This window comes from Anser cygnoides, chromosome 1, assembly GCF_040182565.1.
Source record: "Anser cygnoides isolate HZ-2024a breed goose chromosome 1, Taihu_goose_T2T_genome, whole genome shotgun sequence".
NCBI lineage: Eukaryota > Metazoa > Chordata > Aves > Anseriformes > Anatidae > Anser > Anser cygnoides.
In genome coordinates, this window is record NC_089873.1 from 59,646,912 (window position 1) to 59,674,755 (window position 27,844).

The following is a 27,844-nucleotide window of genomic DNA, read 5'->3' on the forward strand; positions in this document are numbered from 1 at the left end:
AATGTCTTTTATTTTCATGCACTTCCTATACTGCAATTACCTTTACTTTCTCCAGTCCACGCTTTCTTCAGTCTTTTTCCCTGCAAACCTTCCGTTTTCCCCACAACCTTTAAAATCATCTATCTCCCTCCTTGCTTCCTGACACGCAGTACCTTCGGCCATCCCCAAACCAGCTCCAAGCTGCCTGGATGTTGACTGGTCACCAAAACAAACACGCTGCTCAGCCAGACAGCAAATCAGTGCTCCCTCTTAGGGGACTGCTGCGCTAAACACTTATTTCGATCTCTCTTGGATCCAGCCTCTGATTACGGTGTCACTGCACGCTCTGCCCCTTTAGGTAACTCAGCTGAACGGCTGGAATCATACAGAGCGCCTCGCAGGCACACAGCACAATCACAGACTTCGTAAGAGTCGGGCTAAAATATTCCACATGAAAATTAATCAGTGAACTTACATCAATGCATAAAACAGTAAAAACAGCTTTCAAGCTTCTTGTATCATTAGGGTGACTACTAGAATTGAAAATCAGGTAAAAAACAAAACCAGAACCCTATTGCCACCACTATGTTAAATAAATAAATAAACAAACTCTGTTCCCTAACTGTTGCCAGCTTCTCCTCTGCTCAAAACTGTAGCTGAGAATAAACCAGGACTTCTGGGGTTCATCTGTAGCTGTTGTTCAAAATGTGTTACAAAGGAGCCAAGCTAGGACTGAGGCATGACAAGATGAGTTATGTCTCCCTCAGCTAGAAGTGACCCATTATACTCTTTATTCATAAATTTACTGTAGTTCCAATACTTTCACTTACCCGATGCTCATTAATAAGAAGATCTCGAGCAGCATTGAAGATCAGCATGTGCAGATGTTTAGAATAAAAGACCAATGTGTAGTCGTAATCAAAGCCATAGATTTCAATATCTGACAGGCTCATTTCGTTGTTTGAAAAAATAGCATCCGGGTTCAGCATGTTACTCATAATTGAAGGAACTAACTCTGGGAACAGAGGAGAGCCAAAAAAAATAGTTATACCAACCTTGTAGTTTAAATAAAAATACATTAGCAATTTCTAAATGTAGATAAATGAAGATGGAAATTATCAAACTGATTCACACTAATATGCCAGCTAACCTTTAGCAATATGATGCTATTGAGAACGCTGCCCCTAATTAGTCTCATTGACTCACAGTTTTTATTTGAAGCGTACGTTCTTCGAACATTCAGGTTCATTTTGGGACCATGCTTCACAAGGAATTCCAAAATCAGATACTATGAGCTATGGTGGGTATTTAGTCAGTAGAGAGTGACTAAACAGCTTATGACAGAGTCATAGAATGGCTTGGGTTGTAAAGGACCTTAAAATCATCTAGTTTCAAGCCCCCTGCTCTGGGCAGGGTTGCCAACCACTAGAGCAGGCTGCCCAGAGCCGCATCCAGCCTGGCCTTGAATGCCTCCAGTGGTGGGGCATCCACAACCTCTCTGGGCAACCTGTTCCAGTGCCTCACCACTGTCTGAGTGAAAACCTTTCTCCTAATTTCTAACCTAAATCTCCCCTGTCTTATTTCAAAACCATTCCCCCTTGTCGTATCACTATCAACACATGTAAACAGGCATTGCACCTCCGGTTTATACGCTCCCTTCAAGTACTGGAAGGCCGCAATGAGGTTTCCCCGGAGCCTTCTCTTCTCCAGGCTAAACAAGCCCAGCTCCCTCAACCTTTCTGCATAGGAGAGGCGCTCCAGCCCTCTGATCATCTTAGTGGCCCTCCTCTGGACGCTTTCCAAGAGCTCCATGTCCTTCTTGTGCTGGTGGCCCCAGGCCTGCACGCAGTCTTCCAGGTGGGGTCTCACAAGAGCAGAGTAGAGGGGGACAATCACCGCCCTCTCCCTGCTGGCCACCCCTTTTTTGATGCAGCCCAGGACATAGTTGGCCTTCTGGGCTGCAAGTGCGCACTGCTGGCTCATGTCCAGCTTCTTGTCCATCAGGACCCCCAAGCCCTTCTCTGCAGGGCTGCTCTCAAGTTCTTCTTCGCTCAGTCTATATAAATACCTGGGACTGCCCCAGCCCAAGTGCCACACCTTACACTTGGCCTTGTTGAACCTCATTAGGTTCTCATGGGCCCGCTTTTCCAGCCTGTCCAGGTCCCTCTGGATGGCATCCCTTCTATCGTATCGACTGCACCGCTCAGCTTGGTGTCATCTGAAAACTTGCCGAGGGTGCACGCAATTCCATCGTCTATGTCGTTGATAAAGATGTTGAAGAGAACTGGTCCCAAGACCGACCCTGAGGGACACCACTTGTGACCGGCCTCCACCCAGACATAAAACTGTTGAGCACTGGACAGCCGTTGACCACTGGTCAATTTAATTTCAAAAAACCCTTTGCTGTCCTTCCAGCCCCCAGTCCTGTGACGCCTCCTTCAGTTGTTCAGTTGTACAAAATAAGGTATTGGGCAAGATTTTAAATATTTTTTATTCTTTTTTGGGATCACTCCTTCTTAATGGCAGACCGTTGTCACTGTTTTCTGCCTTCTGTCTGTGGAAGCTGGTTCCCTGCCTTAGTTCTCAATGGTTGTTCTCAAACTCTGTTATAGTTTTTATCAGTATACTGCGTAGATAGATTGCATTTACCTGGCTAAGGCTGAAGTTTTGGAGCTTTACCTTTTCTCTCACAAAGTACTTAGATGCTATAAGGCACATTTTCCTTTAGAAAGATGAATATTTTTCACAGTAAATACTTACCTAGAAATTCTGTCACTTTTTACAGCAGTATAATTCTGTTCAAGACCTTTTTGGAATGTGAATGAAAGGGGAGTGTTTTAGGAATGTTTTGGGACAAAATTCACAAATTGCAGAAAGGCCAGATTTACAAACAGGTACCCTTTAAATAACTTTCAACACTTTCAGTTCAGATTTAATACCTGTTCCCTACAGTCCTAAACTTCTTTAGCTATCATAAAGGCTTCTGAAAACAAGGTATTTCTTAAGAGTTCTTTTAATAATTTTGGTAGTTCAAATTAATTGCTGGTATTATATGTCTGCAGTTTACTTGCCTCTTAAAGTACATATGAAAATTTAGAGTAATTTGAGTAAATTAGAGTAAAATAAGTAGAGCATTTCATACGCAGTTTTCCTGTATGCTTGAAATCAGTCTGAAGTCCTGAGAGGTGCTTATGGATTTTACGTTCATGGTTTTCTTGTGCTCCTATTTGAAACTTGACATGCCACGCTCCTAAAGTGAGTCCTTGTGTGTGTGTGTGTGTGTGGTGTGTTTAAACAGAAGAGTATACCTGAAATGAGTAAGTTCATCTGACAGTCCTGCTGTCTTGGTGGAAGAAGAAGGTAGTTTGGCTTTATGAGGAGAGTTGTTGGTGGGGCCATACAAGAAATATTTATCACAACTGGCTGGGTAGTCAGGTCCAAAGAGTCGTGGTGAATGGAGTTAAATCCAGTTGGAGGCCAGTCACTAGTGGGGTCCCCCAGGGCTCAGTACTAGGGACAGTTCTCTTTAATATCTTTATCGATGATCTGGATGAGGGGATCGAGTGCAGCCTCAGTAGGTTTGCAGACGACACCAAGTTAGGGGTGTGTGTCGATCTGCTCGAGGGAAGGAAGGCTCTGCAGAAGGATTTGGATAGGCTGGACCGATGGGCTGAGGCCAGTTGTATGAGGTTCAACAAGGCCAAGTGCCGGGTCCTGCACCTGGGGTACAACAACCCCAAGCAGCGCTACAGGCTGGGAGATGAGTGGTTGGAAAGCTGCCTGGCTGAGAAGGACCTGGGAGTATTGGTTGATAGTCGGCTGAACATGAACCAGCAGTGTGCCCAGGTGGCCAAGAAGGCCAACAGCATCCTGGCTTGCATTAGAAGCAGTGTGGCCAGCAGGTCTAAGGAGGTGATTGTGCCCCTGTACTCGGCTCTGGTGAGGCGCACCTCGAGTACTGTGTTCAGTTTTGGGCCCCTCGCTACAAGAAGGACATGGAGGTGCTCGAGAGAGTCCAGAGAAGGGCAACGAAGCTGGTGAGGGGTCTGGAGAACAAGTTTTATGAGGAGTGGCTGAGAGAGCTGGGATTGTTCAGCCTGGAAAAGACAAGGCTCAGGGGCGACCTTATCGCACTCTACAGGTACCTTAAAGGAGGCTGTAGCGAGGTGGGTGTTGGTCTATTCTCCCACATGCCTGGTGAAAGAATGAGGGGGAATGGGCTGAAGTTGTGCCAGGGGAGGTTTAGGTTGGATGTTAGGAAGAACGTCTTTACTGAAAGTGTAGTTAGGCATTGGAATGGGCTGCCCAGGGAAGTGGTTGAGTCACCATCCCTGGAGGTCTTTAAAAGACGTTTAGATGTAAAGCTCAATGATATGGTTTAGTGGAGGACTCGTTAGTGTTAGGTCAGAGGCTGGACTCGGTGATCTTGGAGGTCTCTTCCAACCTAGATAATTCTGTGATTCTGTGATAACTCGACGATGCAGGCTGTTCTGTCAGCTGAAATTTGGGGATGGAAATGTCCCCAGTTTGCCTTCTTTTTTTATCCTCATGCTCAGCTAGAACTGAACTTGGTGTTAAATATACGTAGCATCTTTCATGCTCTACAGATCTCAATGCACTGTTTAAAATAAAACAAAACCCACTGTACATTCTTCATGTCACTACCAGCAATTAAGAGTGTTGTTCTTCAGTTCTGCATTATTGCATTTGCTAATGTTTTGGTTATAGCTCTTGTGTTTCTTCTTTGAAAGCTGGCTAGGAGTCAGTTTGTTTGTCTAATTTTCCTGTGTTAACCAGGAACAGTCTGATTGGGTTGGATGATATTACCTGCATACTGCCCATTTTGTTTCAAGATGATTTTTCCTCCCTTTCAACTTACAAACCCATCAAACGTCCGTACAAAGCTATGTGACAGCAGGCAGCTCAAGTAGAATCTTGTTTATGTTGCATGACTTCTTGAAACAACATGGCATAAAAAAAAAATTATGGAAGCATTATGAAGGAAAGAACAGGAATTGTATTGTTGCAAAACTCTGGGGAAAGCTCCCCCAAACGTGTGCATGTAAGGGTGCGTGTCCCTTCTAAAATTTTGTTTTACTGTCTCTAGAGAAAATCAAGAAGGAATGTGTCGGGGCATGAAGAGGAGTTAGGGAAATGACTTCCATCTGTGGCTTTCATTCGGTCGTATTTACACTTTAGATTCCCTTGGCTGTCCTTGATAGTTGCGTTGTCAACCCTGGGTTGGCCTGCATAGCTTGCTCTGATATGAGGCATCCTGGGGATGTTCTCAGAGGCAATGGATGCTTTCCTGCAGGGCCATCTTCTCTCCCTCTCCCCCGTGCAGAAAACACCAGGAGGTATGTTTTAGCTGAACATTGCTGCTGCCAGCAATAAAATCTTTCTTCTCTTGCCGTTTTGTGGTTTCTAGCAATCAAAGTAGGGTCTGATCGACATTTAATAGTAAGGTGCAGATAGCTGCTATTGCTGTGCATTGGTTGAAAGGCAACATTAATGTGCTTGGCACAAATGTGGTATGCGAAGAAACAGATAGCTTCTGCTCCTTTCAGACCTGAAAATCTGAATGCGGTCATGAAATGGCAAGGTATGCTCATCTTCAGTATCTACTTTTTCACAAAAATGGCTCAAGTAGAAATTGGTTACTATTTTAATACCCTCATATACCCTATACTTCTTGCTAAAGCTGATACACTTAATATTTCCCTTTGCACAGTGATATGAGATGTAAACAAAACCCAGGAAAGCTGGAGGAAAGACAAAAGCTTTAGAGCAGACAAGTGGGACAGACAGGAAGCTTGCATTTCCTTCTCTGAAATCCTTATAAACAAGGATACTAATAAAAAAATCCCCTCAGCTTAAAAATACAGGTTTCATACATGTTCTGTTTTATTCTAGGTGGATGTATTTACAACCAAGCCAAAACAAAGGCACAGAGCTGGAGCAATAGCAAATTTAGGATATTTGCCAAGTTAGCAGCCCTGAGTGTTTGAGGCCATTTGACTAAATGGCTGTACAGAAGAAGATTTTTGACTTGAAGATTTTGATTGTGTACAGAAGAATGAAAGTAGTGAAATAGGAAGCTAGTGAAAGTTTTACGCTTGTCATAGAGAAGTGTCTCTGGATGGTTTAAGAATCAAGAGAATCAAGAATCAAGAATCAAGAATCAAGAATCAATTTTGCATTTAGCACTCATGGTCGATATTTCTGAGACAGAGGTAGCACTTCTGAGGTTGGTAACTTTGCAAACCCTACAGACTGCATGTTAAACAAGGCTGTACTCTTTGTTTTGGTTTTTCATTTTTAATGAGATTTTATTCCTTGAAAGCTCTAGGTGCTGCTTTTTTTCACAGTGAATGCAAATAGAAGTGTGTTTTACAATTGACTAATGCCAAATTCCATCTTTAGTTCTGATCATGCGGACCACTCATCACAAGCTGCTGGTCATCTGAATCCTATAGGAGAGAAGGAAAAAGAAAATCAGAGTTGAACATCGTGCAACAAATGAACTTCCCTTTTTGGCAATTTGTCCACACAGATGGCAGTTTGCACCTGCTACTTTTGCACCAAACAAGTTTCTTTACTGCATGCAGAAAGGTTTACTGTGTTCTTTAAACTCTCTGTGTATATGGGAGTCTTGCTGAATTGGACCATTGAGGCTATCTCTACATTCTGGTTTTATTCAGACTTTCCTTCCCTTGTTTCCCACCCCCTTCCTGCTGCATTTCACACTCTGTCAAAGACTGCTAGCATGCAACTCAGCTGCGTTTACGGCAAAGAGAAGGAAAGACAAAAGGCTTTTTAAAGTTTGTGTAGATGCATCACTGGCATCTAGGAGCATTTGAAGTCCAATTTAATTCAGCTCTCTTTGAAGGTAGGTCGCAGCCTCATGAGTCATTACTTGAGATGGAGCTGTAGGCCATAGCCTCATTTTTGCTTCAAGTGGGCCAATGCCATTTCTAGCTGGGCTGAGATAAGAAAGCCAGGATCCTGAATGGTATTTCCCACCCCCCGCCCCGCCCATTTTTTTTTCCCAAGTGGACATTTTCACTTTATTGAGTCATTTCTTCTTATCATGATCTTAGTTATGTGTCTCAAATCAAAATGTACACTTACTGAGAAAAGATCATACGTAGGTTCTGGTGGAGTCAGTGCAGAAGAACTTTCGTAGGAGGGGTTGGTGATATTTGAAGGCTGGGACTTGTCCAGTGATGTTCTGTCAGTGTCATCTTTTGACTACATAAAATCACACAAACCTGCTTAAAATCCATCCTTCTCATTCCATGCATTAAGTGGGGCACTTAGGTTTCCCCACTGACTAGCACAGCGTTGTGAATGAACTTGCTTTATCATCTAAATCTGTGCCTCTAGGCATGAACTCTGTTCTGGTTGGCTGTAATATCTTGGATCACTTAGCACTGATACCTTTTTCCTCCCTTCTTTTTAAGTCATTCTCCAAGGAATGGGAGAAGTAGTACTGCACTGGCATTGTGCCTACCATGAAAGGGACATGGCTGAGCGCTCTCATTACTACCACATAGAACTACAAGCATTTGCCCTGGCTTATGGCTCCCGTTTTGTTTCTAGAAGACAACTTATATTATGCAGAAGCTAGAATAAGAGGAGGTTTCTGGTTCCTTCCAGGTAGACTTTCTTTTGGATGGATTCTGGTGTATGTTGTAACACTGTCATCCTTCTCTTCTCTGAGTAGCTTGGCTGCTGGTGCCTGGTTTTCATTGTCATGATACTATGTAAGGCTAGGTTAGTTGAGTGAAAGTAGGCATGAGAGTTCATCGGTATAAAAATTTGTACTTCTCAATCCTGATAAGCCCTTCAATTTGCTTGTCTTTAAATCCAGGCTTTTTCCTGTCAAATGTTTCAACCCTCAGAACCATAAAACTATTAGCAGTGCCATGGAGGGGAAGGGAAGAGAATAGAATAAGTTCACTTGTTCAAGTGGTTGAAAGTTATCTGCTTCCCTGAAGCTGACCTTTATGGTGAAGCAGAGTTCTGCTCTGGTGCTGTTCAGATGTAAGCTTTTGGCCAGTCCTTGGTGTTGGAAGTGTCAGTGAGAGCTGGAGCCCTGGTAGGACACCCCAGAGGGGTGCAGCAGGCAAAGGTCAGCTAGTGCCGAAGGCAGATGTGTAAGCCTTCCCCACCTTCACAGAATCACAGAATCACAGAATCGTCTAGGTTGGAAGAGACCTCCAAGATCATCTAGTCCAACCTCTGACCTAACACTAACAAGTCCTCCACTAAACCATATCACTAAGGGCTACATCTAAACGTCTTTTAAAGACCTCCAGGGATGGCGACTCAACCACCTCCCTGGGCAGCCCATTCCAATGCCTAACAACCCTTTCAGTAAAGAAGTTCTTCCTAACATCCAACCTAAACCTCCCCTGGCGCAACTTTAGCCCATTCCCCCTTGTCCTGTCACCAGGCACGTGGGAGAACAGACCAACCCCCACTTCTCTACAGCCTCCTTTAAGGTACCTATAGAGAGCGATGAGGTCTCCCCTGAGCCTCCTCTTCTCCAGGCTAAACAACCCCAGCTCCCTCAGCCGCTCCTCGTAAAACTTGTTCTCCAGACCCCTCACCAGCTTCGTTGCCCTTCTCTGGACTCTCTCGAGCACCTCCATGTCCTTCTTGTAGCGAGGGGCCCAAAACTGAACACAGTACTCGAGGTGCGGCCTCACCAGAGCCGAGTACAGGGGGACAATCACTTCCCTAGACCTGCTGGCCACACTGCTTCTAATGCAAGCCAGGATGCTGTTGGCCTTCTTGGCCACCTGGGCACACTGCTGGCTCATATTCAGCCGACTATCAACCAGTACTCCCAGGTCCTTCTCGGCCAGGCAGCTTTCCAACCACTCATCTCCCAGCCTGTAGCGCTGCTTGGGGTTGTTACGCCCCAGATGCAGGACGCGGCACTTGGCCTTGTTGAACTTCATGCAGTTGACCTCAGCCCATCAGTCCAGCCTATCCAGATCCTCCTGCAGAGCCTTCCTTCCCTCGAGCAGATCGTCACACGCCCCTAACTTGGTGTCATCTGCAAACTTACTGAGGGTGCACTCGATCCCCTCATCCAGGTCATCGATAAAGATATTAAAGAGGACCGGCCCCAGCACTGAGCCCTGGGGGACTCCACTAGTAACCGGCCTCCAACTGGATTTGGCTCCATTCACCACAACTCTCTGGGCCCGGCCATCCAGACAGTTTTTAACCCAACAAAGCGTACGCCAGTCCAAGCCACGAGCAGCCAGTTTCTTGAGGAGAATGTTGTGGGAAACAGTGTCAAAAGCCTTACTGAAGTCAAGGTAGATCACATCCACAGCCTTCCCCTCATCCACCAAGCGCGTCACTTGGTCATAGAAGGAGATCAGGTTCGTCAAGCAGGACCTACCTTTCATAAACCCATGCCGACTGGGCCTGATCGCCTGCTTGCCCTGCAAGTGCCGCGTGATGACCCTCAAGATAATCTGCTCCATGAGCTTTCCTGGCACTGAGGTCAAACTGACAGGCCTATAGTTCCCCGGGTCTGCCCTCCGGCCCTTCTTGTAGATGGGCGTCACATTTGCTAGCCGCCAGTCGACTGGAACCTCCCCCGATAGCCAGGACTGCCGATAAATAATGGAAAGCGGCTTGGCCAGCTCCTCCGCCAGTTCTTTCAGTACCCTTGGGTGGATCCCATCCGGCCCCATCGACTTGCGCACATCCAAGTGTCGTAGCAGGTCGCCAACCATTTCCTCATGGATAGCGAGGGCCACATCCTGCTCGCCATCCCCTTCCACCAGCTCAGGGTACCAGGTATCCAGAGAACAACCGGTCTTGCCGCTAAAGACTGAGGCAAAGAAAGCATTGAGCACCTCAGCCTTTTCCTCATCTTCTGTAACTAAGTTTCCCCCCGCATCCAGTAAAGGATGGAGATTCTCCTTAGTCCTCCTTTTTGCGTTGACGTATTTGTAAAAATGTTTTTTGTTATCTTTAACGGCAGTAGCCAGATTGAGCTCCAGATGAGCTTTGGCCTTTCTAATTTTGTCCCTGCACAGCCTCGCAACATCCTTATAGTCCTCCTGAGTAGCCCGCCCTCTTTTCAAAAGATTATAAACCCTCCTTTTTCTCCTAAGCTCGAGCCACAACTCTCTGCTCAGCCAGGCCGGTCTAGTTCCACGTCGGCTCGTCTTTGGGCACGTGGGGACAGACCGCTCCTGAGCCGTTAAGATTTCCTTCTTGAGGAGTGCCCAGCCTTCCTGGACTCCTTTGCCCGTCAGAACCTCCTCCCAAGGGACTCTGCCAACCAGTGTCCTGAACAGCTCAAAGTCAGCCCTCCGGAAGTCCAAGACAGCGGTTTTACTGGTCCCCTTCCTGGCCTCGCCAAGAATAGAGAACTCTACCATTTCGTGGTCACTCTGCCCAAGACAGCTCTCGACCACCACATCTCCCACCAGTCCGTCACTGTTTGTGAAGAGAAGGTCTAGCGGGGCACCTCCACTGGTAGGCTCTCTAACCAGCTGCATCAGGAAGCTATCTTCCACGCTCTCCAGAAGCCTCCTAGACTGCTTTCTCTGGGCTGTGTTGTGCTTCCAGGATATGTCCAGGAAGTTGAAGTCCCCCACGAGAACAAGCGCTGACGATTTCGCTGCTTCTGCCAGCTGCCTGTAGAACTCCTCATAAGTCTCCTCATCCTGGTTCGGCGGTCTATAACAGACCCCCACCAGGATGCTTGCCTTGTTGGCCTTCCCTCTGATCCTAACCCACAGGGACTCAACCTTATCATTCCCAGCCTCAAGTTCCTCAAAATCTAAACACTCTCTAATATAGAGAGCCACACCACCACCCCTTCTGTGCTGCCTGTCCCTTCCGAAGAGCCTATAGCCAGACATTGCAGCACTCCAGTCATGAGAGTGGTCCCACCACGTTTCCGTGATGGCAACCAAGTCATAGCCTTCCCGTTGCACGATGGCTTCCTTCTGTTAGTTGCCCATGCTGCGTGCATTAGTGTAGATGCACTTCAGCTGGGCCATTGCAATCTTCCCCGGTTCTGCCATTGTTCCCCCCGGCACAGCTCCAACAGGCCTTCTTTCAGCCCCATCCCCCTTCTTTCCTAGTTTAAAGCACTCTCTATGAGCCCCGCCAGCTCCTGGCCTAGGATCCGTTTTCCCCTTGGAGATAGGGACCCGTCTGGGGCCATCAGGCCGGGTGCCGAGTAAAGAACCCCATGGTCAAAAAACCCAAAATTTCTGTGTTGGCACCAGCCTCTGAGCCACGTGTTAATCAGGTGGGCTTTCCGTGTTCTCTCAGTACCCCTCCCTGCTACTGCAGGGATAGATGAAAACACCACCTGTACTCCCGCTCCATCCACTAACTGTCCCAGTCCCCTAAAGTCCCGTTTGATAGCCTTCAGGCTTCTCTCATCAATATCATCACTGCCAGCCTGGACTATCAAAAGAGGGTAGTAGTCAGAGGGGCGGACCAGGTTGGGAAGTGAACACCTTCTCCATGAACATGTGCTCTCACCTGAACACCTTCTCCATGTGTTAGTCTGAACAGTTCAAGCATGAGTGAAAAAAACGTGATCTAGAATGCATCTGGCTTAATGAAGCACAAGGAGAAATTGGAGTCCGTGACTCTGGAAAATGTGGTGGGTGTGGGGAAGTGCTGGCTCCCTGCTTTTCACTCCTTTCTGCCTCTTACCTTGAAGTGCTGGAAGCCTGTGTTTTTCCTTCTGAATCTGAGGTACGAGTATCCAATAAAGGCCATGACTCCAATAACCAGACATATGCCAAAGAAGATCCCTGTTCCGGTAGTGGCATGGAGAGGAACCTGGAAGCACAGAAAGAGGGTGAGCTACGGGGTGGTCACCTTCCAGCACCCAGCACATGCAGCATCTCCTTGAGCTACACCTTAGTTCACAAACTGCTTTTGCAGTAGTTTCCTGGTACGTAATTCCCTAAGACAGTTTAATATGGCCTTCTGATAATAATTGCAAACTAGCTTTTCTTAGGTAGTCTACACTGGACATTGGCTCCCGTGCAGCTTCATCTTGTTTATGTTTTTGAACATGCAGGGCATGTCTAAGTCATCTTTTTCCAGTCACGGTTTTCAAAGTAGCCACAGAAACTGAAACCACACTGGTCTGCAGAGAAGTGGGTACCAAAGTCCCTTAGGTGGCTTTCAAAACTTGTAGTGTAAACCCTAAAGGTCTCTTTATGAGTTCAGGCTCATTCTCCACTGCTTTGTGTGGGCAGACAGACAACCCTCTGAGCCATGCTTACCAGGGCTCAAATCAAGCTGCTACGAGATGTTCACTGCCTTTAAGTTGAGATCGTTCTTCAGTCAAGCACGTAAAGTGCCAATTCAAGCAGCTCTTTGCATGTTCCAGGATAGACTCTATGTTCCTACATAACTTCTTAATAAATACGTAGGTGAAGAGCTGAAGGAAATTCACGTGTCCTCTGGATTTAGTCTAAATGGGAAAAATGCCTCCACACTAGGGCTTTGGTTTCCTTCTGCAGCTCTGTGGCCTGATAGAGCCTGGTGTCACGAAGGGGACTGGCAGAGCTGGTGTGATGATAATTTTGCCTGAGAGATTGCAGGGCACTTGGAATGTATCTCCCCAGAGTATGGTGCTCTTTGCTGGCAATCCTGGAAGTGAAGAGGGGTCTGCAGTGGGGAAGAGATTCATAGGTAGTTACTCTGGCTTTTCCAAGTGATACCTTAGCTCTGTGTCCCCCTGCTTAGAAAAGTGATTACTAAACTTACCCTGGCAAAATAATCACATTATTGTCCTAACTGATACACCCTCTTTATTTCTTTTTTAGAAAACAAAGTAATTTACATGGTGCAGATGGACAGCTAAATATTAGAAATGTTTAGTTGCCCTCTAGCATGTGAAAGGAGTTATAAACAATGCAATATTATGTTGCTATAGACTGACAGAAATTGCCTACTATTTTCAATCAGGAGAAAGGGATTCTCTGAACGAACTGGAAGTGAGAAATAGGGTATGAACAGAATTAACTTCATGGACTGAAGAGGCAGCCACTGCCTAAACCAGAGCTGGGATAGACATGCCAGAAATGTGAGTGAGACCCTTCCAGCCCATGGACAGAGGGACCAGAATGGATTACCTTGATTCAACAGAAATCCTTCTTATTAAGGCAAATATCTTGTGGCAAGAAAAAAAAGTGCTGCAGATGCTTGCTGTGCACTTTTTCCAAGGGTGACAGGTCTCACTTCTGTGAGACACCCGGGTTGCATTGTGGGTGGAGAAAATGTTCCCTTTCATACAAAGCAGCATGCTTTGCTGGTGTGAAATAAAGAGAATTATGTTCCTACATCCAAAGGACGGGGCCCTGTACCATTGTAACGTCAGACTGAAGCAATGCAGCAGCTAGCTTGAATTGCCTGCTCTCGAAGGACAGCATCCCTTTGCATCCCTTTCTGCGCTGTTCTTTTGCCATGCACTGTTATTTTTTTATTATTATTATTATTTATTTTTTATTTGTTTGTTTGCTTGTTTTTTGGTCTGGTCTTTCTAAGTGGTGAGATGACTGGTTAATTAGACACATGGCAAGATTTCATGCATGAAAAAAAACTAAAATCAGAGTTTTCAAAGCATCTTGTTGTTTTGGATAGGAATGAGTGCAAAGTCAAGAGTCAAATGTTTTCCTTAGAAGCTTGAAAGGTGTTTTCAGAACAACTCAGATGGAGTTTTATAGAACCTTGGATGATTGGGAAACAAGTCTTAGTGATTCATTTGAAGAAAAAATAAAATATGGGAAGACCAAGCTTCACTAATACCTTACTCTCACTTTCTAAATTTCTTTCAAATCTTTCAAAGTATCCCTTTAAACTGATACTGTATATATGGAAGGGAAACTGGGAATATATGGATGTCTGTGTTGAGTTTGGTATGATATGAGCCACAGGCACCTACCACCACCCAACAAGTCACCATGTACTTACAGGTGCTGGCGGAGCCTTCAAAGGCTCTGAAATGACATGGATTATCCCATTGGAAGCGATTATATCCCACTCAACAATAGCGCTTCCGTCCACATATCTGATCTCGTTCTGCAAGGACAGAGAACAATGAGAGATGAGCTTTTCCCTCCTGCCTCTGGGGCTGAAACAAAGCTTGAGCTTATTTCCCCACATCAGCTATTGATATATTGAGAAAAGTTACTGGTGGGCTTCCACCACTGCCTCACTGGACACCAGCCTAAGATGATCCCAGGCTTGTCATGGTTCTCCTGTGCATGAAGTAGCCATCATCCTTGCCTGTATATTGCCTTCAGGCTTTTCTTTCTCTCTTTCTCTATTTCTTTCTCTTTATTTTGTTCTCTCCCTCTTTCTCTCTTTCAATTTATTTAATTTATTTATGTTTTAGATGTTTGTACAGGTGGCAAGATTAGGAGTACTGTTACACGTGTAGAGGCAGGAGAAGTGCCCAGCTGCCTGCTTCTGTTACAGCTGCCTTCTGTGCTGAGGATGCCCTGGCACAGAGGTTGCTGATTTGGGAACTGGGCCAGCACTGACTGGAAACTGCAGCCCACAGTTTATTTGGTGGCCTAGCACGGGGGAGCAGGACTTTGGTCCTGTTCCACAGCTCACTAGGATGGAAGAAGGGGCCTGCTCAGGTCCTCCAGGGAGGACGAAAAGCTACAGGTTTCCAACCAACTTTGGAGGGCAGGAGCAAGGCTTGCGTTAATGGCTCAGAGTCTCCCCTGGCAGCTTTGGAAGACATTAGGTAAAGGAACACCGGGGATTTTTTAAGGAGAAACTCTTCTAACTCTGGTATCAGATCAAAGTGATCTGAAAGAGCTCCTAGCATGTCAAAGAGGGACACAGAGACAGGGGTTAGTCTTGTGCTGGTGCACCTGATCTCTCACGAGGGTGTACTTCATTAATGTGATTACCGGGTCTGCAGTATAAGGTGGTCTCAAATATAAATCAAGTGCATGATAAATCTCATGCTAAAGGAGTGTTTTATTTTATTTTTTATTTTTTTCCCAAACAAGGGGAACGAGAAAAGGAATAAGCCAGCAAATCTGTCATTTGTGCATCTCTTCCTGCAGCACCTCTTTCCTTATTGTTGGTGTCTGTGTAAATCCCCACCCCAGCTGCAATGATGGGTGCTCAGCAGTCCTTGGATCAAGTGCCATCCTCTAGAGCACATGCTGACTGCAAGCCCACAAGAAGCAGGGCTACTTCTTTTCATATTCAGCTCTGCAACATCACCCGCAGCAGAGTCTCAGCCTCAGTCTCAAGGGGCTGCTCTTACAGAGGTCATTTGCTTGGGCAGTGAATATTTTCTCAACAATAATTAAAAAAAAAAAAAGTTGGTGTGTTTTCAAAGGATAACAGAATCATTAAGGTTGGAAAAGGCCTCCAAGATCATCTGGTCCAACCACGCCCCTACCACCAATGTCACCCACTAACCATGACCCCAGGCACCATGTCCAACCTTTCCTTGAACACCCCCAGGGACGGTGACTCCACCACCTCCCTGGGCAACCCGTCCCAATGCCTGACTGCTCTTTCTGAGAAGAAATGTCTCCTCATTTCCAACCTGAACCTCCCCTGGTGCAACTTGAGGCCATTCCCTCTAGTCCTACCACTGGTTGTCTGCGAGAAGAGGCCAACCTCCAGCTCCGCACACCTTCCTTTCAGGTAGCCGTAGAGAGCAATAAGGTCTCCTCCATGGAGCCTCCTCTTCTCCAGACTAAACAACCCCAGTTCCCTCAGCCACTCCTCAAAAGACATCAAAGGATACTTTCCATTTACAAAAAGGATGTAGATTTTTGCATTTTTTGTTAAAAAAGAAATAGCAATAAAATAGCCTTGTCTGCTTTTGCTCTGAAGAAGGCCATGCTGAGGTCTTCTCCCTCTAGCAGAAAATTACCAAGTAATTTTACAAATGCCAACACCTTTCTGTAACGATAAGCTGCTGCTCCCATCTCTCCTGCTATCACGCTGCCCTCTCCATCAACCCTGCCCATCTTTGAGAAGGGTTGACTCAAGCCTGTATCCCCATGCTGCGATTCCTGCAGGCTGCCTGAGCAACTTCCTTCCAGTTGTGCAGGCTGGAGCTTGGCTGCTTGCAAACGTGTAAATTTGCAGTTTGACGGCTGCTATCAGAAGTCCCAGCTCCTGCCTGCCCCAGGAGTACTCCCCAGATCAGTGCATCACCTGATTAGAGGGTGCAGGATGAGAGTGAAAAAGTGTGAAGATGGGAGATTTTATGGGGATATTAAAAAGGTACCTGTTCAGTGGTGGAAGCTGGGTACTCCTGGCCCCTGGTGTTTGTAATTAGGAGCTTTTCCCCAGCACGGGTCAGAAGAGTGGTTCCATTGGTCAAGTCGTCATAAAACATGATTGTGGCATTAGATAAATGATACTCAATGTCTCGCCCGGTAAGTGTCTAAAAATAAAAGAGAAATGCAAGAAACGTGAATCAATCTATTTAATCCACTGGATTTACTCCCATGCTTATGATCCTTTTCTCTGTTGCTATTAATGCTCCAGCCAGTGCAATATGGGACAGAGACTATTGGGAAACGTGCAAGTGAACAGTGGGATGGATCCTCTGGCCCTGCTGGCCTCTGACCACCACCTGCAGGAGGCAACACCTTGGTTCTACTAGCACAAAAGCTTTTACTCTTCTGTGTGTTGACCTGAAATGATGAGCCTCGGAGATGCTTAAAATAGCTTGAAGTTGTAAGGTAGAGCATAAACCCATATGAAATGAAATCACTTGTGTGATTCTTTTAACTAATTCACAGCCTTCCACCTGTCTGGCTTATCACTCTGGGACAGCTGGAGAAGTCCTGGCCTCATCCCCCCATGGCTGGAGTTCTACCTCAGCTGTTGGAGGCAATGTTTGACTGAAGGAAATTAAAAAGGAGAAGCATAGAAATGAAACCAGGAGCAATTTCCTTTAATGCATTTGTGAGAAATCCCAAAGCTGTGCACTGTTTTTTCAAATAACTGTGCTTAACATTAATAAGCCAGGGGAGACTTCATCTCAGACAGACACCTTTACAGATGGGTAATTAAGATCCCTGATGGAAAACTCTCTGTGGTGACTCAAACATGCCCGGAAACCTTGTACTCCTGACTGCAGAAGAGAAGCAGAGATGGTGAACTCACCTCTTCTAGATGCAAAGTTTAAACTATATCGGTTTACATGGAAGTCATGTCATATTATTATTATTATTTTTTTAAATTGAGATTGCATCGGGATGCAGAAACCCATAAGGGTGGCCATTCAAAAAGTGTTATTAAAATGAAGAAGTTGAAAGAAACAAACCAACCCTTACCTGATTTTCCCTTAGTCCGCTATCATTTGGAGCGAAGAGCGTGGAGTGCACTGACAGGTCTGTGAGGTACCGCAGGAACGCTTTCCCTCTCCTAGAGCTGTTGGAGTAAGCCATGATTTTCTAGGCAGAAACAAAATCCAGCTTTAGTAGAGGGCAATCGTGAGCTCCTGTGCACGTCAGCAGCAGTGCACAGGGTCCTTCATAACCTACAGCTGCAGAAGCATTTAATTTCCAAATGTATTTTAGAAACCCAAAACTTGGAACAAGAAATTAAGACATGGCGACTAATTCCTGACTTAGCAGGTGTGGATTTAGACTGCTCCATCCCACTTTGCTTGCTGTTACCTGCATTTGCTGTGCACTACAGTGAAGCCAATGCTGAGACAACCTGGTTACCCGCTCTGCTCACCCCACCGGAGCCGCATGCCTGCTGCAGGCCGTACCGACAAGAAGTTTGTCAGCGTTGGGAAGGACATCAGCACTTGCAGCAAGTTCCCGCTGCAGGACGAGCCGTCCCCCACGTAGCCTGGCTTGCAGGTGCAGTTCACCTCTGGAAAGCACAAACACAGAGAGCCGTGTGGGCCAGCAACCTTTTCTAGGTGCCCTGTGCCTGAAAATTGACTTGTTCAGCAACAGATTATTATTATTATTATTTTAATTAAAAAGAGAGAATTTCTTGCAGGGTTATCTATTTGTTCTGTGGCTGACCAAAGGTACCAAAACTGTTGCTGCTGCTCCCCTTTGCAGAGTGATGCCAAGAAGGGCGTTCTCACCTTTCTCCCTGTAGCAGAAGACATCCCAGGTTTCGCTCAGGTTGACTCTCCTCCCATAGTCCACGATGCCGACATACCCAGCACCGCAGTTTGGGGAGGAGAAGGCAGTGGGATACCCCACCCGTTCGCTGTCCAGCCAGCCAGCAGCGCACAGGTGGTACTTCGCCTGCAGCCGGCACGGCCAAAAGGGAGAAAGCACAGAAGGAAGAATTGGGTGGCGGGTCCAGGCACTGCCAGTGGATAGGGAAAGCCCCCTGTGGTGCTCCAGCAGCACCAGACCTCCCAGCCCACTTTTTGGGAATCTGAGTAAGTTCTCTATCTGCAGGCTGCCCAGCTTCTGCTGCTCCCGAGACTTCCAGCCTTCTGCTGCTGCAGAAGGAGGCTGGTTGTGGTCTCTCTAAATGGTGAGCATCTCCCTCCCTCCCTCCCTCCCTCCCTCCGTTCCTTCCTTCCTTCCTTCCTTCCTTCCTTCCTTCCTTCCTTCCTTCCTTCCTTCCTTCCTTCCTTCCTTCCTTCCTTCCTTCCTTCCTTCCTTCCTTCCTTCCTTCCTTCCTTCCTTCCTTCCCTCCTTCCTTCCTTCCTTCCTTCCTTCCTTCCTTCCTTCCTTCCTTCCTTCTTTCCTTCCTTCCTTCCTTCACAGGGAAGGAGCTAGAAAGGCACAGTCAATCTGACTCACCCTTCTGAAAACAAAATTTACAAACCCAAGGTGTGATGTTCATCCCACTGACATCAACAAAAAGACAATAATGTGGAAATAGCTCTGTTATGTTAACAGCAGTTGGAGAAAAGATCCCCAGAAATTAATAAATAAATAAATAAATAAATAAATAAATAAAATAAAAATCACAGCACAACTCTGCAGTGTACATTTCTTTAAGAAGACCTAATAATTAAAACCCTCATGAAACCCTGACTTCACCATCTGGAAAATTAGAAACAAGAATCTGGCAACTGAATCACTTTCAGTGTCATATGGGCCGGCATGAACACACTAACCAGTCCAAAAACTGCTCCCAGCCAAACATATCCTGGGGAGGGGGGGGGGGTTAGAAACAGGAGGGAGAAATAAGCTTATAAGCATCGAGCAGCTCCTTTGCTCCTTCCTCTCTGTTTACACTGTGGCTATGTCCATGGCAGCAATCTCCTCCCACACTGAGGCTGCGTCACCTTCTGCGCGTACAGCAGCTGGTTATACGTAGCGATGGTGGCTGACTCGTTGGCGCAGGCCTCCTTTGCCTTCTCATAAGTCATTTTGTACTGCCCTTGTGGGGACCGCAAATGGAAAACTCCAACGGTGGTATCTGTAAAGAGAGAGAGGAACCAACTTTTCCTGGTGGGGCTTCCATTTCTGGATTAAAAGTCAACTCCGCAGTAGGGAATACCTGTGACTTTTATGCAACGTAGTTAGGACAGACCGGGGGTCATGCGTGATATTTCTATCTGGAATGCCTTCATCTGCTGCTTCATAAATCCAGTATTGTGAAGTATTTATGCACATGTTCTAAGCTGAATCATGCTTACATCTCATTGTTTCCAGGGGACATGGGTAGAGGACTGAGAGGGCTTCTAGACACAAGGATACTGGCCAGATCCACTGACACCGGCGCGGTGGCACAAGGACGAGGATGTCCCTGTCCCATGGCATGCCCTGTGCGCCATCCTCACCTTGGAAGTGGAGATCAGCACAGTCCGCGTCAGGGTGGCACTGCCCGTTGTCTTGCAAGCAGCGGTTGAGAGGAAGCTGCATCACCGAACAGTTCAGCCCATCACCGATGTAGTTATTTTTACAGTCGCACTTGCGTTTGTCCTGGTTGGAGAGAGAATGAAGAAGGCCAAGCCAAGTATTTAACTGACATAAAAGTGGTACTTCAAGTGACGTTCTGAACTGCTGGAAAAATGTCACTTGATGTCGCCAGCAATGGGCAAACAGAAAAGTTGCTACTAACAGCCGTGATTCAACAGCCTGCAAACTGTCACACTGACATTTACTCCTTTAAGCAAAACATTTATGCACGTACTTAGGTGCTTTGCTAAATTAATACCAAGGCAGAATTCCATCTGCAAAGCTAATAATGCATCAGAGAATTATACGACATGGAATTAAGAAAAATGGATGACACACCAATCAAAATGATATTTAAATGACTGGGCATGGAAGCATGAAAGGAGTTTAGCAGTCCACTGATTGTAATACATGGAGAACTATAAACCAAGCAGGAGTTGGTGACATCCAGGGATTGCGATGGTTAACAGCTGGAACAGATTAGCAGCAAGGCTTTTCTAGATAGTTCCTGGAAGACGCATCAGACAAATCACCAAAACAGAACGGACAGATGATCCCAAAAGCACCAAGACAAATACTGGATCAAATCACTGCCACAAGTTTTCCTGAAGAACTTTGACCTTGCATGCCAAGAAGTCTGTGTCATGTGGCTGCAATTGCTATCTAAGTTGCGTCTGGTCAACCAACAAGTGATGTTATTCTCCCAGCTGTTCCTAGATTTAGCAATCAAAATACCTACAATTTCATGCTACCAAACTCCTATTGCAAATAGGGATAACCAATTAGGGAGAGCTAAAAGAGAACAGAAAAATTGCACATGTAAAATGTCACATTTGCTGTTGTAGTGGGTTTACGTGGCAAGGTTTTGGTAGCAGGGGGCCATAGGGGTGGCTTCTGTGAGAATCTAGAAGCTGCCCCATGTTAGATAAGGGCCCCACTGCTGACCAGAGCCAAGCCAATAAGCAATGTCGTTTGCGCCTCTGTGAGAACGTATTTAAGAAAGGGAAAAAAAAAATGCCACACCACACAGCAGCTGGGAGAGTGAGAGGAGTGAGGAAGAGCCTTGCAGGCGCCAAGGTCAGTGAAGAAGGAGGGGGAGAGGTGCTCCAGGCGCCAGAGCAGAAGTCCCCTGCGGCCTGTGGCCAGGACCATGGTGAAGCAGGCTGTCCCCCTGCAGCCCATGGAGTACCACGGTGGAGCAGGATTCCACGGTGCAGCCCGTGGAGGAGACCACGGTGGAGCAGGTGGACCTGCAGCGATGGAGGCTGCGGCCTGTGGAAGACTCCTGCCGGAGCAGATTCCGGGCCGGACCTGTAGCCCGTGGAGAGGAGCCCACGCAGGAGCAGGTGACCTGGCAGGAGCTGCTGCCCGTGGGGGATCCAGGTTGGAGCAGTTTGCTCCTGGGGGATGGACCCCGTGGTACGGACCCATATCTGGAGCAGTTCTTGAAGAGCTGCTGCCTGTGGGCAGCCCACGCCGGATCAGTTCAGCAAGGACTGCATCCCGTGGGAGGGACCCCACAGCACAGCGGACGAGAGTGACCGAGAAGGAGCGGCGGAGACAAAGTGCTATAGACTGACCACAACCCCGATTCCCCTGTTTCCCTGTGCCACTCAGGGGGAGGAGGTTAAAGAGAGCGAATGGGGGGGAAGGTGTTTTTGGTTTCTTTCCTTTGTTTCTCACTTCTCTAGCTTGTTAGTAAAAAGCAATAAATCTTACTATCTCCCTATGCTGAGTCTGTTTTGCCCGTCACAATAACTGTTGAGCGATCTCCCCATCCTTATCTCAAACCTTGAGCCCTTTGCATCTTATTTTCTCCCCCTTTCCCTTTGAGGAGGGGGAGTGAGAAAGCGGCCGTGGTGGAACTCGGCTGCCCACCGGAGTAAAACCACCACAGCTGTAGCACCTATTTCCTTAGAGCAAAGGTTTCAAATTCTTTCTCATTCCTCAGCTGAAAGGATGCCAAGCCGATGTGGAAAGTAGGCTGGAGTTATGTAAAGACTGTTTTGGAAAACAGGGGTCTTTGAGAGGTACAGAGCATGGTGCAGGTGAAAAAAAGACTTCTGTTGGCACCAGTAAGAAGTGCCCCAGACTTCCTGTGGAAACTAAAATTATTCAACTTACAGGTCCTGTGACGGTGCAAATGGCATGTTCATGGCAGCCTCCGTTGAACCCGTCAGCACAAGGGTTTATAGGAAGGCATGTAAAGCCATCTCCTTTGTATCCCTTCTGACAGCTGCAGAAGACCTTCACCCCGAGCTGTGTGCATTCGGCTGCCTTGTGGCACCCGCCGTTGTTTTGTTTGCAAAGGTCTGCAGCTGTGCAGAGATAAGAAAGTGCATCAGTGAAGTCTGCTTTAAAGAGGATGCTCTTCACAAAGACAAAACACCTCCAAATATTTTAAGGTACACTAAAAACACTAGAACACCTGTTTGGGTAAAAATACTGTTTGGGTGTCCTGAGGCACTCCTGAACTTGTGCAATTGCTGTTCCTGAGGGCTTTGAAGCCCTTGTCAGACATACTTGCTTTAGGAGATGTGGCACCAACACCCAGAGATTCTGCTCTGCCCCTTGGCAGTTTGAGAGACCTGCCTTTTGGGGACTCTGCTCTGGCCAGGGTGACTTTGAGGATGTGAGACACCTGGCTCAGAGGTGACTATTTCTGCAGCGATGCTACCGAGGAACTGCCTTGCCTAAAGTCAGCAAAGACAATCCTGTAAGTGCAATACTGCTGAAAACCCTGCTGTCTCCAAAACATGACTGAAGCACGGTTCTTGCTCATACTCGGGCTTGGTGAAGCCTGCTGCAACCAGCCACCTGCCCCTGAAAGCACTGGTGTGTACATCTCCTGAATTTGTTTCACTCACAGCATTTCAGAAGTTTTTCGGCTTGATAGCCACCAACATTTCCTGGTGGATGGTAAACCCGCATTTTGTAGCAGCCATGAATGTGAGAGTGAGCTCACCTGTGCATGTGATCCCATCCCCATCGTAAAGCGGCTTGCATTGGCACGTGTTGTTCTCCATGCAGACAGCGTTGGTGGAGCAGCTTGGGGAACACACTGGCAGCAGAGCTGTGAGGAAGGTAAAACAGCAGATATGAAAATGGTATTTATATAGCAATGCCCTTGTTTCAGAACAATGCCCAATGCCCTTGGGCAGAAAGGAAAGCCCTCACAGCAGTCTTGCTAACTAGACATTGTGAAAAATTTTTATGACTGCTTAGCTCTTGGATAATACCTTCCCTCACATAGCCCCAAGCACCTCCACATGGGAGGCGAGTGCTCATATTCCTATTTCATGCAAGGGGAGGCAGGGATGTGAAGATGCTCGTTCACAGTCCGGAGCAGTTATGTACACGGCCTCTCTCTGCAAATCAGTGCTCTTGGGAGCTCCCTTGGCCTCCACTGACAGCTTCTGATATTATTAGCACTTTCTCACTCTCCTCTATGCAACCCCCCTGTTGACTTGTGAGTGCTATCAACCCAGAGCTCCAAGTGACAGGGTCCATGGAGGTGAGGCAGAGACCTAGCTTGGTTTCACACAGCCGGCCAGTCCATCCTGTTTCACAGAAACATCGTCCTGTTCCTGAATATCCTTCCTCACATTGCCCATTGTTCTTGCATTCGCAGACTGCAAAAGAAATGCAGAAAGATCATTTATACAGTTGCCACTGGGAGAGGAGAAACTAATTCCCTAGAGAAGCATCCCCTAGACTGTCAGTTCAGACACAGTATTACCTAGTAATAATTTAGCTAAGTCTAACCTCACTGTTTTTCACCATGAGGCCAGGCATGCAGTGGACCTAACTGCCTGGAGCAGCAGGACTGTCTCCATTCTCAGAGATTTGCAAGCCCTAACAAGATCTGGAAAGCTGTGCAGAGGAAAATGATCTGGGGGCGTTGCCTGAACATGAACGACCCAGCAGTATGCCCAGGTGGCCAAGAAGGCCAACGGCATCCTGTCTTGTATCAGGAATAGTGCAGCCAGCAGGACCAGGGAGGTGATCATCCCCTGTACTCAGCTCTGGTGAGGCCACACCTCGAATAGTGTGTTCAGCTTTGGGCCCCTCACTACAGGAAGGACATCGAGGCCCTGGAGCATGTCCAGAGAAGGGCTACGAAGCTGGTGAAGGTGCCAGGAACACAAGTCCTGTGAGGAGTGTCTGAGGGATCTGGGGTTGTTTAGTCTGGAGAAGAGGAGGCTCAGGGCAGACCTTATTGCTCTCTACGGCTACCTGAAAGGAAGGTGTGGGGAGCTGGGGTCGGCCTCTTCTTGCAGGTGATAGGACTAGAGGGAATGGTCTCAAGTTGCACCAGGGGAGGTTTAGGTTAGAAATTAGGAGATATTTATTCTCAGAAAGAGCAGTCAGGCATTGGGACGGGTTGCCCAGGGAGGTGGTGGAGTCACCGTCCCTGGGGGTGTTCAAGGAAAGGTTGGACATGGTGCTTAGGGACATGGCTTAGTGGGTGACATTGGTGGTGGAGGGCGGAGGGGGTTTGGTTGGGCTAGATGATCTTGGAGGCCTTTTCCAACCTTACTGATTCTATGCTATGCTATGCTATGCTATTCTATTCTATCTACCCTGAACTACGTTGTCTGAGCTTAGAGCTGATCCTGCTTTGGGCATGGATTAGACTGGAGAGCTTCTGACATCCCTTGCAACCTGAATTATCCTGTGATCTTACGATTTTATAATTAGCATTAGTTCAATGTGACTCTGATAATGAGTATTGAACTGCACAGTGATAGGAGTAGCAAATCTCACAAAACTACAGCAGGAAGGAGTTAATGGTTGAGATGAAGACCCAGCTTGATCCTGTCCTAACTTGCAACACCTGCTAGTTGTGGGGAAGCCTTTTAGCCAGAGAGATGTAAGGTATGTGGGAAGAGAGAAGGTCTGTCTGATTAAGGAAGCCAGATAATGAGGTTAGTGAACTTTGCTGTATAGATAAGTTACCTGTAATATGTTCTTTAGGTTTTAGACATTTTCATGACTTAAAGCTTCTGCATTCCTTTTGTTCCTTTCATATGTGGGGCGTTAGCCTTTGTGCCCTGTAGCTGAAGCATGAGGGGTTACTTTAATCCATAGGTGATGTCTTTCCCCCACTCTTTTGGTGCTGTAATAACTTTCATGCTGAGTCCCTCTTGAAGAATTATTAATAACTCTCTGTTTTATAATATAATGAAGTATCATCCTTTCTTGCCTCATCTCTCTTCCTCAAATGTTCTTGTTTAATGAGTATAATGATGTGGGATTTGGTGAAATTCTCATTCTGTGAAAACTTGGTCCTGTTCAAAAGGAGTTTCATGCTCTGACTTTCTTTTAGTCCATTTACCTAGTTTTTGGTTGATGTAAGTATGCATTAAAAAGAAGGGGTTATAAGACTTTTTTTTTTTTGTCGTTAGTTTGAAACTGATCATGGTATCTATCAGCTTAAATGGAATTTACGCTATGGTGTCCTATAAAATGGAAAAATTGGAGATAAACTTAGTCCTGAGCATTGGTATCCAAGCCTGATACCTTGCTTTCAACCTAAAGGTATCTAGTCTCTAACCCCCCGACCCTATGCATTTCATGAGCTCTACAGATGTACACAGTTACGATGGAAGTGTTAAGATGGTAGCTTCCCCTCTGAAGGTATTATGTTGAGAAAATATTCGAGTTCAAAGGGTGATGTTGATCCTGGTTCCAACTCAGCTACGTTTAAGACCACAGCAAAGTGGATTATGTGAGCGGTTTCTTGGCTGCTGTCCCTCTACAAAAGCTACCTTCATCTCAGTGCTTTTTATCTTTTCTTTTGCAAAAGTAGTGCAGGGCCTTGGCCTCCTGCAATCCTCAAGGAGCTGTATTGCTAAAATGCTGCCATGCCCTTTATGGAGATGTGAAAGAAGGCTGTGCTGTAGTTGAAAATGCTTGGTGACTGTGCCTCCATTTCACATTACTTAAACACCATGCAAAAGTAGGAAAAGCCCTGCAGGGAAAGCGAAGGAAAGCTTCTGTTCCTACTGCCTTCTCCTCCTCCATTCTGAGATCTCAAGCCATCCTTCTGTGTGAGGAAGTGCTCAAGAGAAACTGCAGCATTGGAGGGAGGAAGCATTTTTTGGTTTGCTTAAAAACCCATCACTGACAAAATAGCTTAGGCTTGAGGTGGGCAGCAGTATGGAAAGGAAACTTAAACGCACGTCTGCAGTTGGAGCCGTATCTGCCTGGTAGACACAGCTCACACGAAGTCCCATTGAAGCCGCTGTTGCAGCGGCACTCTCCTGTCCCAGCATATCCGTCATCACAGGAGCCGTGGTTATTGCATGGCGTCTCTGGACCCCCTGGGCAAGCTGAAAAGCGTGTTTTTTTTTTTGTTTGTTTTAAAGAGAGAGAAGAAAAACAGAAATTGGTTGTTGAGCTCAAGTGCATGCTTATTCATTGTTGCTGTTCATTATTTTTTTTGTCAAATCTTGAACACGGAAATACCTATAAATGCATCTCTGGTAGGATTTGTAAAAGCAGCTGTGATGTTTCTGACAGCAAGCTTCAGGTGCTGAGATCCTTGAGATGCTCTTACAAATCCTGTCAGAAAGGCTGTGCTCAGGGGGTCCTACCTTGGCAGTCTGGCCCGAAGTAGCCCTTGCAGCACTTGGCTGTGTGGATGAGCATGGAGCAGTTCCTGCGGCACCCGTCCCTCCGCAGCCCGTACGTCTCGTATGTGCATCGGTGGATCCCTTCCTGGGCATCACATGTGGCAGTGCAGAGAGGGGGAAAACACAGGAAGATGAGTGCTACGTGGAGGTCTGGGTTGCTTTTCTTTTCTAATTGCCATTTCTGCTATACATTGAATCAAAATGTGATGTGGGAGGCCGCAGTCTTCTCACCCAGCTTGCTAAGCTCTGTTAATGAGGACAGAGGGGCTGCTCTGAAGTCAAATGAAGCACTTGCTATGGCAGATGCTGTGTGAGGCCAACGATCATCCCTTCGCTATGTGGGTGCATGCGTGGGGGCAGCTTTGTCCCTGGGACTTTATCGTGTCACTTTAGAGTATGGTTTCACTGTTGAGGTTTCACTCTTTTTGCCAAGCAACTTATTCTAGTTGCGTATGTGAATCACAAAATGGTTGAGGTTGGAAGGGACCTCCAGAGGTCATCTAGTCCAACCCCCCTGCTCAGTCAGGGTCACCTAGAGCATGTTACACAGGATCACATCCAGGCGGGTTTTGAATATCTACAAAGGAGACTCTGCAACCTCTTTGGGCAACCTGTTCCAGTGCTCTGTCACACGAACTGTACAGAATTTGTTCATATGGCAATGAAACCTCCCGTGGTTCAATTTATACCCATTACCCCTTGTCCTATCACTGGCCACCACTGAGAGGAGTTTGGCGCTATCCTCTTTACATTGTCCCCTCAGGTATTTATAGAGGTGAAGTACAGAGAAGAGCAAGTTAGGCTGCTTAAATGCAAGATTAGTGTATTACCTTTGGTTTTGTCCCTGGAGGGCACTTAGAACCACTGAAACAGCTAGCACAGTTCCCCTGTTGTACAAAATAGGGGGAAAAAAATAAACATAGTCACAGCAAAAGGCAATTCCAAACTGACAAGAAGTGTCTGTTCGATGTGAGCAGTAAATGTGAGCAGAAAAGAATGTGGGTTTGTCATGCTTGAAACAGATTTCTCTCCTTTCTCTGAAGTTGTTGTAGAATGACAACAAAATAGTTACGTAAATTTAGTGCCTAGAAATGCAAGAAACAAATGTTTGTACCAGAAGAAATTTACTCCTGATCTAAACAAGCAAGCAAGGGAGATATGGATATTCTTCAAATAAATATTGACATGACGTGCATCAGACCTGGCTGTCTAATTTGGAGTACTGGTAATCAGTTACTTCCCAGGAAACACTGACCTGACCTGATGGCATTATATCCATTTTGTTTAACAAACTCATGAAACAAAAGGTAACTGAAGCATATGGGCTAT

At 46.5% G+C, this 27,844-nt stretch overlaps 1 protein-coding gene and 1 long non-coding RNA gene across 2 annotated transcripts in view; one reads left to right on the top strand and one right to left on the bottom strand.

Annotated features, from left to right (window-relative positions):
• Nucleotides 1–4,440: 4,440 nt before the first annotated feature.
• STAB2 (stabilin 2) overlaps nt 4,441–27,844 on the bottom strand; it is a 92,054-nt gene continuing 68,650 nt past the window's right edge. The window contains exons 54-69 of the mRNA XM_066997429.1: nt 27,346–27,402; nt 26,477–26,600; nt 26,063–26,212; nt 23,405–23,509; nt 22,843–22,950; nt 22,002–22,195; nt 19,760–19,901; nt 19,262–19,395; nt 18,095–18,260; nt 17,765–17,871; nt 17,322–17,441; nt 16,265–16,423; nt 13,966–14,073; nt 11,692–11,820; nt 7,111–7,230; nt 4,441–6,449 (exon numbers count right to left, since the gene is read on the bottom strand). Coding sequence (XP_066853530.1) covers nt 6,399–6,449; nt 7,111–7,230; nt 11,692–11,820; nt 13,966–14,073; nt 16,265–16,423; nt 17,322–17,441; nt 17,765–17,871; nt 18,095–18,260; nt 19,262–19,395; nt 19,760–19,901; nt 22,002–22,195; nt 22,843–22,950; nt 23,405–23,509; nt 26,063–26,212; nt 26,477–26,600; nt 27,346–27,402 — 1,974 coding nt within the window. The 3' untranslated portion in view covers nt 4,441–6,398. The remainder of the gene's footprint in view (nt 6,450–7,110; nt 7,231–11,691; nt 11,821–13,965; nt 14,074–16,264; nt 16,424–17,321; nt 17,442–17,764; nt 17,872–18,094; nt 18,261–19,261; nt 19,396–19,759; nt 19,902–22,001; nt 22,196–22,842; nt 22,951–23,404; nt 23,510–26,062; nt 26,213–26,476; nt 26,601–27,345; nt 27,403–27,844) is intronic.
• The window catches only part of LOC125185038 (uncharacterized), a 40,795-nt gene continuing 37,005 nt past the window's right edge, over nt 24,055–27,844 (top strand). Inside the window, exon 1 of the long non-coding RNA XR_007169901.2 lies at nt 24,055–24,805. This is a non-coding gene — a long non-coding RNA (uncharacterized lncRNA). The remainder of the gene's footprint in view (nt 24,806–27,844) is intronic.